Source organism: Hyla sarda, chromosome 2 (genome assembly GCF_029499605.1).
Source record: "Hyla sarda isolate aHylSar1 chromosome 2, aHylSar1.hap1, whole genome shotgun sequence".
Lineage (NCBI taxonomy): Eukaryota > Metazoa > Chordata > Amphibia > Anura > Hylidae > Hyla > Hyla sarda.
In genome coordinates, this window is record NC_079190.1 from 321710251 (window position 1) to 321725191 (window position 14941).

Genomic DNA, 14941 nt, shown 5'->3' on the forward strand with positions numbered 1-14941 from the left:
GGCTCGGGCCAAACTCACTGCAATTACTGCTGTACAGGTCTTGCTTGCTTGACAGCCCACGAGGTAAGAGAGAGAAACATGGCCGCCGCTCCCTTATATGGGCAGGGGCGTGGCGAATCTGATTGGTCCGAACGTCTGCCATTCACCTTACATGGTGTGATGGGATTGCTTACGTCACAGGATCTATATACATTATAAAACTAAAACGAGGCTAGAGATACCAAAGTGAGGCCTGGAACGCATCCAGAGTGAGGTTTGGAACGCATCACATGACCCGAAGGCCCTGCGACACCATGGAAACAAGTAATTAACCATTTATTTACATTTATACTATACTATTTATATTATCTATGCATAAATGACTAATTATACGTTAAGATAGAGGCGGCTAGGGGTAGGCTAGATTACCGGGATCCCTACGTCCTAGGGACTCTGGCTATGGGGACCCATAAATAGATAAGTACCATATGAAATGCGGTACTGGGACACCACATACACATAACCAGAGGACAAAGTATGCTAACCAGTGCACCCTCTTACACTGGGCAGTTGCATTGTTCTTAGACTAAATGCATGTAGATATTATATTATACATTGTATAAAAAAATTGAAAAATAATAAATAAACTCTTATAAAAAAAAATTCTACATATTTCATATTTTTACACCCATAAAGGGGTTAAACTGTCTAGGACCCTTGCTGTTCTCTTTTGTTGGTTGCAGGTTCAGACAGGATTATTTTGTCTTTTGAAAAAGATCTGAGTGCCCTTGTTCAAACACCCCCTCCCAAAACCACAACTCTACCTAATTGGATAATTCTAGGCCCTTGGGTCATTAAGTTCTATTGTAAAGGGTCCTACTGACAGCTGCAACAATAAACTAGATTGGTTGCTCTAAAAATTCCTGCCCCCTTCTACTCCCCCTAGCACACACTCCAATGAGCCTAAGTGCAGAGAGTCCTTTCCCAGATCTGCTGATCAATTTTTCACACAGGTAAGGCATTTTACTTTTATAGAGTGTAGTGCAAAAAAGACAAAAATAACTTCTTTGCATTGTTTCGCATTACACGCCTAGTATTTTAATGCTTTGTAAAACTGAAAAATAGTAATGTGACCTTTTTCCTGCTGAAAGCTAGAACTAGGCATTACATGGCCTCATAGCCAGTAATATATACTATACATTTTGAGCTTCATAAAGCAAAAAGCAACATAAATTGCTGCCTAAAATAATATTCCAGTAAATGCAAATTCAAATGCCACACCAAACCAATCCCAACTATTCTATTTCCTTTTTGTAAACAAGTTATATATTTGTGTCTTCATGTTAAATGGCCAGTTCATTATATTTTGTACTAAATCAACATGTACTTTAATGTAAGCACACATTATATAGTAGGTTTTAACTGCCCCAGGGGAAAATTCTATTCAGTCTGCCAAATGATGAAAATGTATTCATAACCAGTTGTTTCTTTATTAAAGGAATTACTTAGTCTGACATTGTCAGCAGTATTCACTTCATCTCATTAAATGGGACATTCTTATTATGCTGCGCATAGTCAGCTCCTAAACTAAAGATTTAGTTTGTGCGGAATACTCTTCCAGCAAGATTAATATTCTCCTTCATTCAGTTTTCTTTCTTATAGTGCTAAAACAATAGGTAGGTCCATGCTCTCTCAGAAGGTCTTACATTGTTAGAGACCTTTGATCAGTGCGACATTTTCTTTTTAGCTCCTATCCCTCTGCGCAACTGACTAAATGAATGTAATACTGTGACCCCTTTACTTTGGGACAAACTATGTGGGTTATTTTTTTCATCAAGTTTGCTAATACTACGAAATAAATCCCAGATCTATTATTCTCATTTTTTTTCCTAAGTTTACTTCTTGCGTTTTTATGTAAATTTCATTTGAGCCACAAATGTAAGCCAAATCTTTAAGCAAGTCTGAAGATATACCAAATATATCAAACAGTATTAGCCACTTCTATAAACTGGCCCCATCCTTGGGTTTCAGTTTACAGCATTGACAGTATTAGACAGCAATGATAAATTGGGGCCTCTGTGTTGTGCTGTTTCCCCTCCTCCTGGAAATGTATGAATACATAAACTGTATCCAGGCTGTTTGGCAACAGGTGTGTTAGTGGTCAGTGTAATGGTAGCTATACACATTAGAAAGAAGTAGGCTGTTGGCTGAACAAACGATCATCTGATAAACAATTCTTTTAAAGACACAGCCATACACATTTAAGTCCATATTGGGAGTTACAACTGATCTTCCTGGGAATATTTTTTTCTGAACAAAAGATCTTTTGTCCAACTATTGGCCACAAAATTCAAAGACTGCTGACTTTTATTCAAATTATAATGGTCTGTAATTGGTTCACTGACATCATCATTTGATGATGTCAAACAAAAATACCCACAGGGCAAGTAAGGGGCCCTTGCCGCATTTGCCCCTTGATAACGCCGTTATTACGGTGAAACATGTCGGGGAAGTCATGACAGATTTTAAATTCACTTAGTGATAGAGATCTTGACGGTATACTGCAGTGCCATTCACTATCCTCACTCTTATAACAGGGAAGCCCCTGTATATAAAAGTTCAATAGATACATACTCTATCACTGATTAGTTTTTTACATTTTTGTTAGGGTGTGTTTAATATTTTAATTATCAAGAAGTTTCTCAGACAATGATGTCACATGATGAATGTTTCAGTTAAAATGACCTATTTTTATCAACTTTATTCGAATGTGTGTGTATACCCCATTGAACAGCAATTCGTTGTATATTTTCTGGAGAAATAACTGAGGAAGTGCACAACTCCTAGTTTTTGAAGACTTTTATATATACATACAAATATATCCTCGTAATTCATACGAATGGAGAAAAATAACAATCTGACAATATCTTTTTACTGATCTTGGGATTAGTCTGCACTGATACAGATATTTTCTAGCTATAAAATATTTTTAATGGATTGTTGTTTTAACCATTCTCATCATCAGTTCTACGGTCACAAATATTTTGTAAGATAGAGCTTGCAGTTCTCCAGCAATACTTTGCTATAGGTCATAAATTATTCCTTCTTGTAAACCACTGTTGGGAGGTTTCTCTGTGAAGAATAACTCTGGAACAAGCTTTGGCATGCAAAGAAATGAAATATTGATTGAGCTGTTTTGCAATAAATGGTAAAAAATTGATCTTGCAAGGACTCAAATCACCAAAACTAGCATTAATATTCAGTATGGTACTAGTGGGTAATATAACACTATCCTGCAGTTACAGCAGGGATGCCTAAATGAAAGGATCTATCACGGTCAAATATTGTGGGTAAAACCTAATTTGCTCCAAAGAATGTTATGCTTTAAAAATTCAAGTTTACCTATTTATCTATTCCATATTTAAATGAGCACTGTAACCAACTTAATTTTTTTGATATGTTGTAGTACTTATGTACTACAACATATCTCTAATATACTTTTATTTTTTTTTTTTTATTAAAATGGTTTAATTTACATTTGAAAACCGGCCACTAGGGCTCTCCCTCCTAGTGGCCGGCTGCAGCCTGGCGTGACGTCACGCCTGAAAAAGGACTGATTTTGACCTGGCAATCAGTCCTTTTTCAGTTAGGCTGCACTCGCTCCCTGCCTGTCAATCAGACAGGCGGGAGCGAGCGCATTGGCTCCCCGGCCACTGGCTGGGTGTCCTCGTCGCCGCCGCTGTCCCGGCACGCCCCCTGCCGGACTCTGCAGTAAGTGTAATGAGGGAACGGGGTATGCGGGAGGGGGGTTTGTGATGGAGGGAACGGGGCATGGCGCGCGGGGGGGGGGGAGAACGGAGGGAACGGGCTAGCGCCGTAGCGCCGCATGTAACTAGCTAATAGTTTATCTACACAGGGTGCCTCCAGCTGTTTCAATACTACAACTCCCAGCATGCCCTGACAGCCAATAGATGTCAGGGCAAGCTGTGAGTTGTAGCGGTTAAGCAGCTGGAGGCACCCTGTGTAGATGAACTAAGGGCGGAAGTCAGTGACGTGGTGCCTGCTGGGGAAGTCTGTCTGGTAGTAAGCACACTACCAGGCAGAAAAAAAGTTATTTTTAATATAGTAAAAATTTAAATTAAAAGCAGGGAGGGGGTTAGGGATAGATTGGCAATAGGCAGGGACAGAAAAAAAATAGGATGGTGGGAGCTACCCTTTAACCTCTTAAGGACGAAGGACATACAGGTACGCCCTTGCATCCTGGTACTTAAGAACCATGGGCATACCTGTACGCCCTGAATCCTTAAGTGGCTTTGAAGCACTCGCTTCAGAGCAGTGAGTGTCGACTACTATAAGTAGCTTATGCCGGGCAGCAGCGATCCCGCCTCCTATATTGGAAAATTTTTTATAAAAACCGATCAAAAAGTCTCATCAAAACAAATATGGTACCAATAAAAACTACAGATCACTGCCCTCATACATTCTTGTATACGGAAAAATAAAAAAGTTATAGGGGGTCAAAAAATGACAATACAGAGTAATAACAGAAGTAATAGTAATGATAGAAAAATGTTATAAGTTGTGTGTCATTTTATTCGCATTAACCTACAGAATAAAGATAATGTATAATTTTTACCATAAAGTGCACTGCATAAAAACCAAAGCCCCCAAAAGTAGCAAAATAGCAGTTTTTTTTCTACTTTTCCACCCGCAAATAATATTTTATTGGTTGCGCCGTACATTTTATGGTAAAATGAAAGATGTCATTGCAACTGTTCATGCAAAAAATAAGCGCTATGGAGAGGAGGAAAAACAAAAATGCAAAAATGAAAGCGTACATGGGCTTGGTCCTTAAGGGATTAAAGAATTGATTTAATCCATTCTGTTACAATATTGTTTATACATGTATCTCTACAATACCATTTCTGGTTAAAATGACTAATTATACTGCCCATACACCTTCAATAGATTTCGATTTTTGTTTCCTATGCACATATACTGTATATTAGATATTCAACTGTGAGCCTTTACAGGTATAGTTTTAGGGACCGCCATTGAAACACAGCAATTTATCAAACTGTAAACAATACAAACATACATACTATAGGCATATAGGCCCAGATTTATCAAAGATGGTAGAGCTATTTTCCCACGTTTATTTGGGTGGTGGGTCTGACTAGCGTGCATCTTATTTATTAAGAAGGTGCAGCAGGATGATGAATATTGCGCAGCTCTGCTGTGGTGGGAAAAGTTCTACCACATATACTTTTTCTAGACACTTTCCCGGGTCCTGAATTTAGCAGGTTAGGTGTTTTTACTTAATTTCACAGAGCTGCCGGGACATTTTTACTTGCATTTTAGATGCTACAATCAAATTTGATTGCGGTGTCAAAGAGGTTAAAACCGGGCATCACAGTGATCGGTGATGTCTGGCATTAGAAATGGGTCCTGGTGGCAGATATCGCCGCCAGGACCACCCAGCTATGACCCGCGCTCAGTGAAGTGATTTTCCTGGCCACTGGTAGGTGGTGTAGCTTTGCACCTAAAAAAAGTACCTTTGCGCACAAAATAGCGAATTTTGACAAAAGTCGCAAATGATAAATACGTGACCACTGCATGTTCAAAAAGAAAAAGTTCTATGGGTAGGCAAAAGAGTGTGTTACAGTGCCGCTCCAGCCGGACTCTCTGGCCATGAGCACTTCCTGTCCCCGCTGCCGGCGGGGCGGAGAGTGGGACACACCCGCATGCGAGTCTCAGCAGTTCACTCACCTTCTTGTGTCTCTGCTCCCTGGTGTCCCCGCGGCTTCGGCATGCGTGCCTCCGCTCCCTAGGGCACGCGTGTACTGGCGTGCTCTGTTTCTTAAAGGGCCAGTACCAATTTAATTAAAGTGTCTGCACCTGTCCCTTGTCCATAAGTATCTGCTCCTCCCTGTTCCCTGTACCGGATCTTTGGTAGTCTATGCCATGGTGAAGTCCTGTGTTCCTGTGCTCCTGTTACTGTGTATCCGTTCCTAGCTACCCTATACCTGCATTACCTGCCTGTCCATCTGCCATCCTGCCAGTTACCTTCTGTGCCAAGCCACCCCCCCAGCTACCTGTGTGGACGAGTAATGCCAGGGGTAGCGACCTGGGTGCCACCTGCCGCAGCAAGACCATCCCGCTTTGCGGCGGGTTCTGGTGAAAACCAGTGGCACCTTAGACTCCGCTCCCTGGCATGGCTCAAGTCTCCATTCACACAGGCCCAGAGGATCCACCACCTGCCGTCCCCCTGCCATGATTCCTAACAGTAAGATCCAGCCATGGATTCCGCTGGGGCACTTTTATCTGATCTCTCGAATCTTTCCAAGTCTGCCATGGATCCCACCGTTGTGGCTCAGCAGTCGCAGCAGTTAGCCATGATGTAACAGGTTTTTGGCTCTGCTGAACCTCTGCCAAGGAAACTCCTCCATTGGCGACTATGCAGTTCAGCTTCGAACTCTTGACTCTGAACTTTCCTAGGACTGTGAGGCCTTGTGTGCCACCTTTAAAAAAGACCTTTCCTTTAGAATCAAGGATGTTCTCGCTGCACGAGATTCTCCGGCTAGCCTGAGTGAACTTATCCATTTAGCCACTAGAATTGATGTGCGTTTTGCCGAGAGGCAAGAAGAACTTCCCTTGGAAAATGAACCTGTCCAAACATTTCCTCGTCTGGTGTCCCAACATCCTTCTCTGCTACCAACTTTGCCTCTTGCCGAAGAGGCTATGGATGTTGAACCTTTTTCGTTTAGCGCCAAAGGAAAAATCCTGTCGACGCAATGAGAATTTGTGCCTGTATTGTGCCAGTCCGGAGCACTTTCTCAAAAACTGTTCTGTACGTCCTCTGCGTTCAGGAGAACACTCTCATCTTGGTCAAGTTGGAGTAGTATCCCTTGGTGTGAATTCTTCCTCTCCTCGCTTGTCCATTCCTGTTCAAGTCTTCACCTCTCCCAGGACCTCTTTCATTGCTTCTGCTCTTTTGGACTCCGATTCCGCTGGCAACTTCATTAGTGTCTCCCTGGTCCATAAATTCCATCTTCCAGTGTCTCGTCTTGCCAAGCCCTTCTACATCTCATCTGTAAATGGACAAAATCTGAACTGTATGGTGCAATTACGCACGGAACCCCTCGACATGCATGTAGGTGATCTGCATAAGGAGAAAATTGCAATTGATGTACTACCACAGTGTACTTCAGAGCTCCTGCTTGGTCTTCCTTGGTTGCAACACCATTCTCCTCATCTCGACTGGAAGACCGGAGAGATCGTTTCTTGGGGACAATATTGCCACGATCATTGTCTTGTTCCTCATGTGTTGTCTTCTGTCAGACCATAGAAGTCTTTAAATGGGGAATTCTTCCTCACCAGGTAGTCATCTTAGAAGATGGAAGACTATTTGCCAGAAGTCTGCTAGTTCCTTTCAGCCTTTGCCTAGTCCAGTGCCCCCCCCCCCCCCTGGTCTCATGTTGTGGGGATCTCTTTGAGTTCCAAAGAAGAGGGGAGACCAAAGGGGAGGGGAGTACTGTTACAGTGGCGCTCCGGCCGGACTCTCCGGCTGTGAGCGCTTCCTGTCCCCGGTGCCGGTGGGGCTGAGATTCGCATCTCGGGACGTGCCCGCATGCGAGTCTCAGCCCATCACTCACCTTCTTGTGTCCCTGCTCCTTGGTGTCCCCGCGGCTCCGGCGTGCTCTGTTTCTTAAAGGGCCAGTACCAATTTAATTAAGGTGTCTGCACCTGTCCCTTGTCCATAAGTATCTGCTCCTCCTTATTCCCTGTGCCGGATCTTTGGTAGTCTATGCCATTGTGAAGTCCTGTGTTCCTGTGCTCCTGTTACTTTGTATCCGTTCCTAGCTACTCTATACCTGCATTACCTGCCCGACCTTCTGCCATCTTGCCACGTCCTGCCAGTTGCCTTCTGTACCACGCCACCCCCCAGCTACCTGTGTGGACGAGCCGTGCCAGGGGTAGCGACCTGGATGCCACCTGCCGCAGCATGACCATCCCGCTTTGCGGCAGGCTCTGGTGAAAACCAGTGGCACCTTAGACTCCGCTCCCTGGCATGGGTCAAGTCTTCATCCACACAGGACCAGAGGATCCACCCCCTACTGTCCACCTGCCGTGATTCCTAACAGAGTTAATCTGTCAATATCAAAAGACGCATAAAAGTCGCTAAATATGCTGCTTGTACCTGCACTGCACCAAAACATAGACAAAAAAATGCTCTATAAGCAATGATAAATCTCCCCCATAGCACTCAAAGAACAGTAGGCAAAAGCCAGTACATCTAAAAGGGTTCTCTGGCCCTAATACATCTTATCCCCTATCCAAAGGATAGGGGATAAGATGTCTGATCGCGGGGGTCCCGCCGCTGGGGACCCCCGCAATCTGTCATTCCGCACCCACCTTTACAAGCTCTCTGCAGCGCTGGAGGCTTTGAGTGTGCAGCGTGATGACCACGGAGCCGGAGTATCGTGACATCGCGACCCCGCCTCCATGTGACATCATGCCCCACCCCCTCAATGCAAGTGTATGGGAGGGGGTGTGACGCAATCTTTCATGCAGAACCACGCTATCATCAGCCTCACTCCAGAGGATAGGGAATAAGATGTCTTAGGGCTGGAGTACCCCTTTAAGCAGAATTAGAATTTTTTTTTAATTCTTACAACATGTTCATAACAGGGGCAATTAATACTATTAATCTTAAATCGTATCTGGCTCCGATCATCCAAGACGATAGGAGCGAGGTGGCAGGGTGCCACCACCTCCTATCCCTTGCAATTGGCCAATCGGCAGACTGATCGGCAAATCGCAGGGCAGGGGCGGGGGGAACATTCCTTTCCCACGCTCTACCCGCCCCTGGATGTCGGGGCAGAGCGGGGAAAGATGGCGGCGAGGTGCAGGGCCGTGGATGCGGCGGGGACCGGCTGCCGTTACCTGGGGACTGGCGTCAGTCACACGGGGACCAGGTCGCGCGGCAGGCAAGTGGTGTGGCGGCGGTGTAAAGTGATCTTCATTGCAGCTTCTAAGAGTTTTAAAACTACAACTCCCAGAATGCCCAGACAGCCTTTGGTTGTCTGGGCATGTTGGGAGTTGTAGTTTTGCAACATCTGGAGGGCCACAGTTTTGAGACCACTGTGCAGTGGTCTCCAAACTGTGCCCTTCCAGATGTTGCAAAACTACAACTCTCAGCTTGCCCAGACAGTCCAGGCATGCTGGGAGTTGTAGTTCAGCAACATCTGGCCCTTCAGATGTTGCCGAACTACAGCTTCCAGCATGCCCGGGCAGTCTGGGCATGCTTGGAGTTGAAGTTTTGCAACATCTGGAGGGCTACAGTTTGGAGACCACTACACAGTGGTCTCCAAATTGTTCTTCTCCAGTTGTTGCATAACTACAACTTCCAACATGTCCTTCGGCTGTCTGGGCATGCTGGGAGTTGTGGTATTGCAACAACTGGAGCCACACTGGTTGGGAAACATTGTATTTTTCCTAACTCAATGTTTCCCAACCTGTGTGCCTCCTGCTGTTGCAAAACTATAACTCCCAGCATGCACTGACAGACCATGCATGCTGGGAGTTGTAGTTTTGCAACAGCTGGAGGCACACGGGTTGGGAAACACTGAGTTAGGAAACAGACAGTGGTGCGGAAACACTGCAGTAGTCTGTTACCTTACTCAGTGTTTCCCAAATTTTTGGTGGCTTTTTCTCCTTTTCACATTTTGAGGCCTAAACTGGCGATTTGCACAGGGGTGGCTGCTTGTTACAGCGGTTCTGACATAAATGCAAAAAAATAAACACCCACATGTGACCCCATTTCGGAAACTAGTCCCCTCACAGAACGTAACAAGGGGTACAGTGAGCATTTACACCCCACAAGTGGTCTGTGAAAATGAAGAATGTAATTTTTCATTTGCACAGCCCACTGTTCCAAAGATCTGTCAAACGCCAGTGGGGTGTAAATGCTCATTGTACCCCTTGTCATTTTCAAGTCCAACTTCAACACAAAGTCGTCAAACACCTGTGGAATGTTAAGGCTCACTGTACCTCTTGTTATGTTCTTTGAGGGGTGTACTTTCCCAAATAGTGTGCCATGTGGGGTGTTTTTCACTGTTCTGGCACCATAGGGGCTTCCTAAATGAGACATGCCACCCAAAAGCCATTTCAGCAAAATTTGCTTTCCAAAAGCCCAATGTCGCTCCTTCCCATCTGAGCCCTCTAGTGCACCCACAGATCACTTTACATCCACATATGAGGAATTTTCTTACTCGAGAGAAATGGGGTTTCAAATTTTGGGGAACATTTTCACCTATTACCCCTTGTAAAAATGAAAAATTTGGGGTAACATCAGCATTTTAGGGAAAAAATAAAATGTACAATTTTCACGTCCAATTTTATAAAAAATTCGTCAAACACCTGTGGGGTGTTAAGGCTCACTGTACCCCTTGTTACGTTCCTTGAGGGGTGTAGTTTCCAAAATAGTATGCCATGTGGGGTGTTTTTTGCTGCTCTGGCACCATGGGGGCTTCCTAAATGCAACACGCCCCCCAAAAACCATTTCAGCAAAATTCGCTCTTTAAAATCCCATTGTCGCTCCTTCTCTTCTGAGTCCTCTAGTGCACCCACAAAGCACTTTACATGCACATATGAGGTATTTCCTTACTCGAGAGAAATTGGGTTACAAATTTTGGGGGGCTTTTTCTCCTTTTTCCCTTGTAAAAATAAAAAATATGGGTCTACAAGAACATGTTAGTGTAAAAAATGCAGATTTTGATTTTTCTCCTTCACTTTGCTGCTATTCTTGTGAAACACCTAAAGGGTTAACAAACTTTCTGAATGTCATTTCTGAATACTTTGAGGGGTGTATTGAGGTCATTTATGGGGTATTTCTCACAGAACAGCCCCTCAAAGCCACTTCAAACTTAACTGGTCCCTGAAAAATTCAGATTTTGAAATTTTCATCAAAATTTTGAAAATTGTTGCTATACTTTGAAGCCCTTTAATGTCTTCAAAAAGTAAAACATGTCAACTTCATGATGTCAACATAAAGTAGACATATTGTATTTGTGAATCAATTTATAATTTATTTGGAATATCCATGTTCCTTACAAGCAGAGAGTTTCAAAGTTAGAAAAATGCTAAATTTTCAAAATTTTCATGAAATTGGATTTTACACCAAAAAAAAGGATGAAAATAACGACGAAAATTTAACACTAACATAAAGTAGAATATGTCAAGAAAAAACTGTCTCGGAATCAGAATGAAAGGTAAAAACATCCCAGAGTTATTAATGCTTAAAGTGACAGTGGTCCGAATTGCAAAAAATGCTCTGGTCCTTATGGTCAAAATGGGCTCTGTCCCCAAGGGATTAACCATGTCTTAAAAGGTTGCAGTGCACATGTGTTTTACACTGGCTGGGATAAGCCCTCCGGTGGCATAGATAGGGCAAGCTATAAAAGTGTAGTTAGTGACCCAAGTGCTGAGGGATTTGTTTGGCTTTACTTTGTTTGGTTATACCTGTAACCTAATAAACCTGGCGAGGAACCAGTTCTGAGCCATAATCTCACAGCAGCAAAAGTAAAACCTCCCCTTACTGTCACTCAGGCCAGAAGCCCATACAGTGCTTTTGGGAAAACTTACACTGCAGTTTGATGTGTTTTGTTTGTTTGTTTTTTTTTAGCAAAATCCAGAAGTGGATTCAACAGGAAGTTATTCCTTATATTCTCCTTACCTTTGGAATATACTCCATATGGCTAAAAATCTGACCACAAAATATCTTTATCCTTCAACTGAAGTACCACATTTAGGTTTAAACAAACTGCTTTTCTTAAGAACTATTATATTGATGTGGCTGACTTTTGAAAATCTTATTAAACCCTACATAACTTGGCTCTAAGCTTACTGGACTGTCTAGTTCTACTTTGTTCTTATTTTCTATAGTATCTAGCAAAAGAGCAAATTAGGTAACATTTACATTGAGCAATATGACTTACAGGGAGTGTCATAATGCAGCACATGTATGGGGAGAGGAGAGGAATAGGCAAGTCCTTTAGGGAGAGGTTGTGTTTTCAAATATAAATTACAGTGTGCAGTCAGAAGATAAGATAAAACATCATTATGCAGAAAATGTAGGTTATAGGGAGCTGATAGAGTCCAAAAATACAAGGTCGATTATGTAGGGAGGAGGTAATGTAATGTACTATATTTGTACCACACCCCGGCATTGACTTTTCTTCTACCTCACTGTCACGTTTTCATATCTCCACTTATTTTAATAACACAGTATAATGTGAACAGTATTAGAGGTGATTCATGTTAATACATGGGGTATGGCAGAGTAATTTACCTGCCCTGTTTTCACATAGCTACTATTGCATCTTTTTCTTGTTTCCCATTGATCATCTCTTCTCCCTTCCAATAAAAGATGTTGGAGCAGGATCTGTCTGCTCAGTCAATCACTGTCTGCAGTGGTGGCCTATCTCCACCAATGTTAGAAATACGGGCATTATTTATTATTATTTTTTAAACAATATTATGTGCGCCAACGGCCACTTTTACATAGACTTTAATTGTGTACCTTATTACACTAAAATATGGACATATTTTATTCCAATTTTACAACCGTATTTTGCTATTCATTTCACACTGTGTAAATATAGTCAAAGAGATATTCCAGATTACCGTAATATCAGGAAGCATTATTGATGCATGGAATAGCCTTCCTGCAGAAGTGGTCACTGCAAATACAGTGCAGGAGTTTAAACATGCATGGGATAAGCATAAGGTTATCCTTCATATAAGATAGGGCCAGGGACTATTGATAGGATTCAGGACATTGGGCAGACTAGATAGGCCGAGTCAATCAGTAAATAGACAATTTGTAAGGCAGGTATAAGAACTTAGTTTATGATAAAGTATGAAAAGTAATGCACAAAGGGGGATGTGGTGCATCTACCAAGGGCAGCACCCCACTTATTCTTACAGTCAGTGGGGGTCCTGTAATTTGACACTCATAGATCACATATTGATGGCACATATCAATGATAATCCCCGAAATAATCGATTTTTTTAATCAAGATTGTTCTTTTATTTGATCCTTATTTATTTCTTTACATCACTAATCTGTTACAAAAAGCTGGCACTACTTGATTTCTTTTTAGCAGTCGTCTAAGTCATCAAATTTTAGAATTACACTAAACAGTAACATCTATAAAAAAGCAGGAGCTAACACAAGCTCACAACACTCATATTATGTGATGATCACAGCTACCCCTTTTTTCCATTCCAGCACATGACATAAAGTTTGCCCACAATATTCTCCAAGAGAAGGAAATAGGTTGTAAATCTCAGAAAGTGTTAAAGCATCAGTTATGAAAAGACTGCCATAGTTATATAGAGAAAACAGAATACAAATATAAAAGGTATAGACAGACTATTATTCTCATTATTATTATTTTCATTTGAAATAAACAAATAGGTAATACGTTCACTTTAATCCCATTTAACCTTTACATAAGTATAATTCCTAACTTTACAAGATTAGACTCCAATTAACATGTACCTGTCATTTAAAAAAAAAAGAAACTTTTGACATGTCAAAAAATTTTATCGGTTGGGGTCCCTGTGCTGAAACCCCCAGGAGAAAGAGTGGGACTAAGCACACAGTAGCATACTTTTGTTTCCTGTAACGGAGCTGGATGTGGATCCTCTACCTGTGTGGCGATGACTCGGACTCTATCGGGGAGCGGAGTCTAGGGTGCCGCTGGTCTTCACCAGAGCCCGCCGCAAGACACGATGGGCTTCCTGCGGCAGGCGACACCCAGGTCACTACCCCCGACAAGGCTCGACCACACAGGTAACTGGGCAAGGCGAGGTACCGAAGGAGGAGGCTGTAGCATAGTCAACGTAGCAGGTCAAGGCAGGCGGCAAAGGTTCGTAGTGAAAAAACGTAGCAGGAAGGTCTGGATACATGGGTATGGCAAAGCAGGCAATAGAGAATGCTTTCTCTCAGGCAATAGGCACTGAAGATCCAGCAGGGGAATGTGGGAGGTGCAAACAACTTATAATGTGGTGTCTGGTGCTTTTACTAATTATGGGCGTATTGGCCCTTTAAATTTCAAAGCTCTGGCACGCGCGTCCTAAGGAATGGGGATGCGTGCGCTAGAGCTGAGAGAGTGAGAGTGCTGCAGGAGCGGGAAGAGGTGAGTGATGGGCCGGGATTTGCATGCGGGCGCGTCCCGTGATGCGAATCCGGGCCTCGCCGGTGGTCGGGGACACAGGGACACTGCGCTAATGGCCGATGCTTGTGGCCGGAGCGCAGTGTGTAACATTCCCAGCTCTCAGCAATCTTTGTCTCACTGTCACTGACCATAAACTTATAACTTATAAACATAACTTATTATGGAGCAGCGACACAAAGTCGCTACTGCACGCTTACCACCGCTCGTTCTCCTGATCAATGGGGTCTCAGCACTAACACCCCAACTAATAAAAACTTTAAAAATGTCTCTGAGGCATGTCTAAAGTTTTTTTTTTTTTTTTTTTTTTTTTTAAGGACAGGAACACTTTAAATTGAAAAAAGTTTGAAATTTATATTTTGCCTTCAAACTGTATTTTAATTTCTCACAATTTTAGCCTACTTAAAAAGTAGTAACTTTGAATACTGACTGGTCCTACAAAGGCTCTTTTATAATGCAGCTATGATATTCTAATACATTAGCAATGACAGGCAAAAGGATAGAAGCTGTTAACATTTAGGTCCTCATTTATTAATAAATTGTTTGTTTTCTTATTCATTTCCATACTAAATTCTAGGGTGTTTTTCTTCATATTCTTGAGGGCAATGCTTTTTTCATACACTTTTTTCTTTACCACATACAAATTATTTGAGACTCCAGCAGTAAATCAGGGCCATCATTTTATATGGGGGGCCTAGTCCTACTCCTGTGAATCTGCA

At 42.6% G+C, this 14941-nt stretch overlaps 1 protein-coding gene across 8 annotated transcripts in view; it reads left to right on the top strand.

The window, feature by feature from the left end:
- Positions 1 to 14941, top strand: part of OPTC (opticin) — a 90834-nt gene that overhangs the window by 24255 nt on the left and 51638 nt on the right. Inside the window, exons 1-2 of one of the 8 annotated variants that reach the window (XM_056557829.1) lie at positions 279 to 303; positions 926 to 992. The exons of the other annotated variants lie outside the window; for them this stretch is intronic. Of the exons in view, the coding sequence (XP_056413804.1) occupies positions 294 to 303; positions 926 to 992 (77 nt within the window). The 5' untranslated portion in view covers positions 279 to 293. Of the gene's footprint in view, positions 1 to 278; positions 304 to 925; positions 993 to 14941 lie in introns of those variants that run through there. 8 annotated transcript variants of the gene reach the window in all.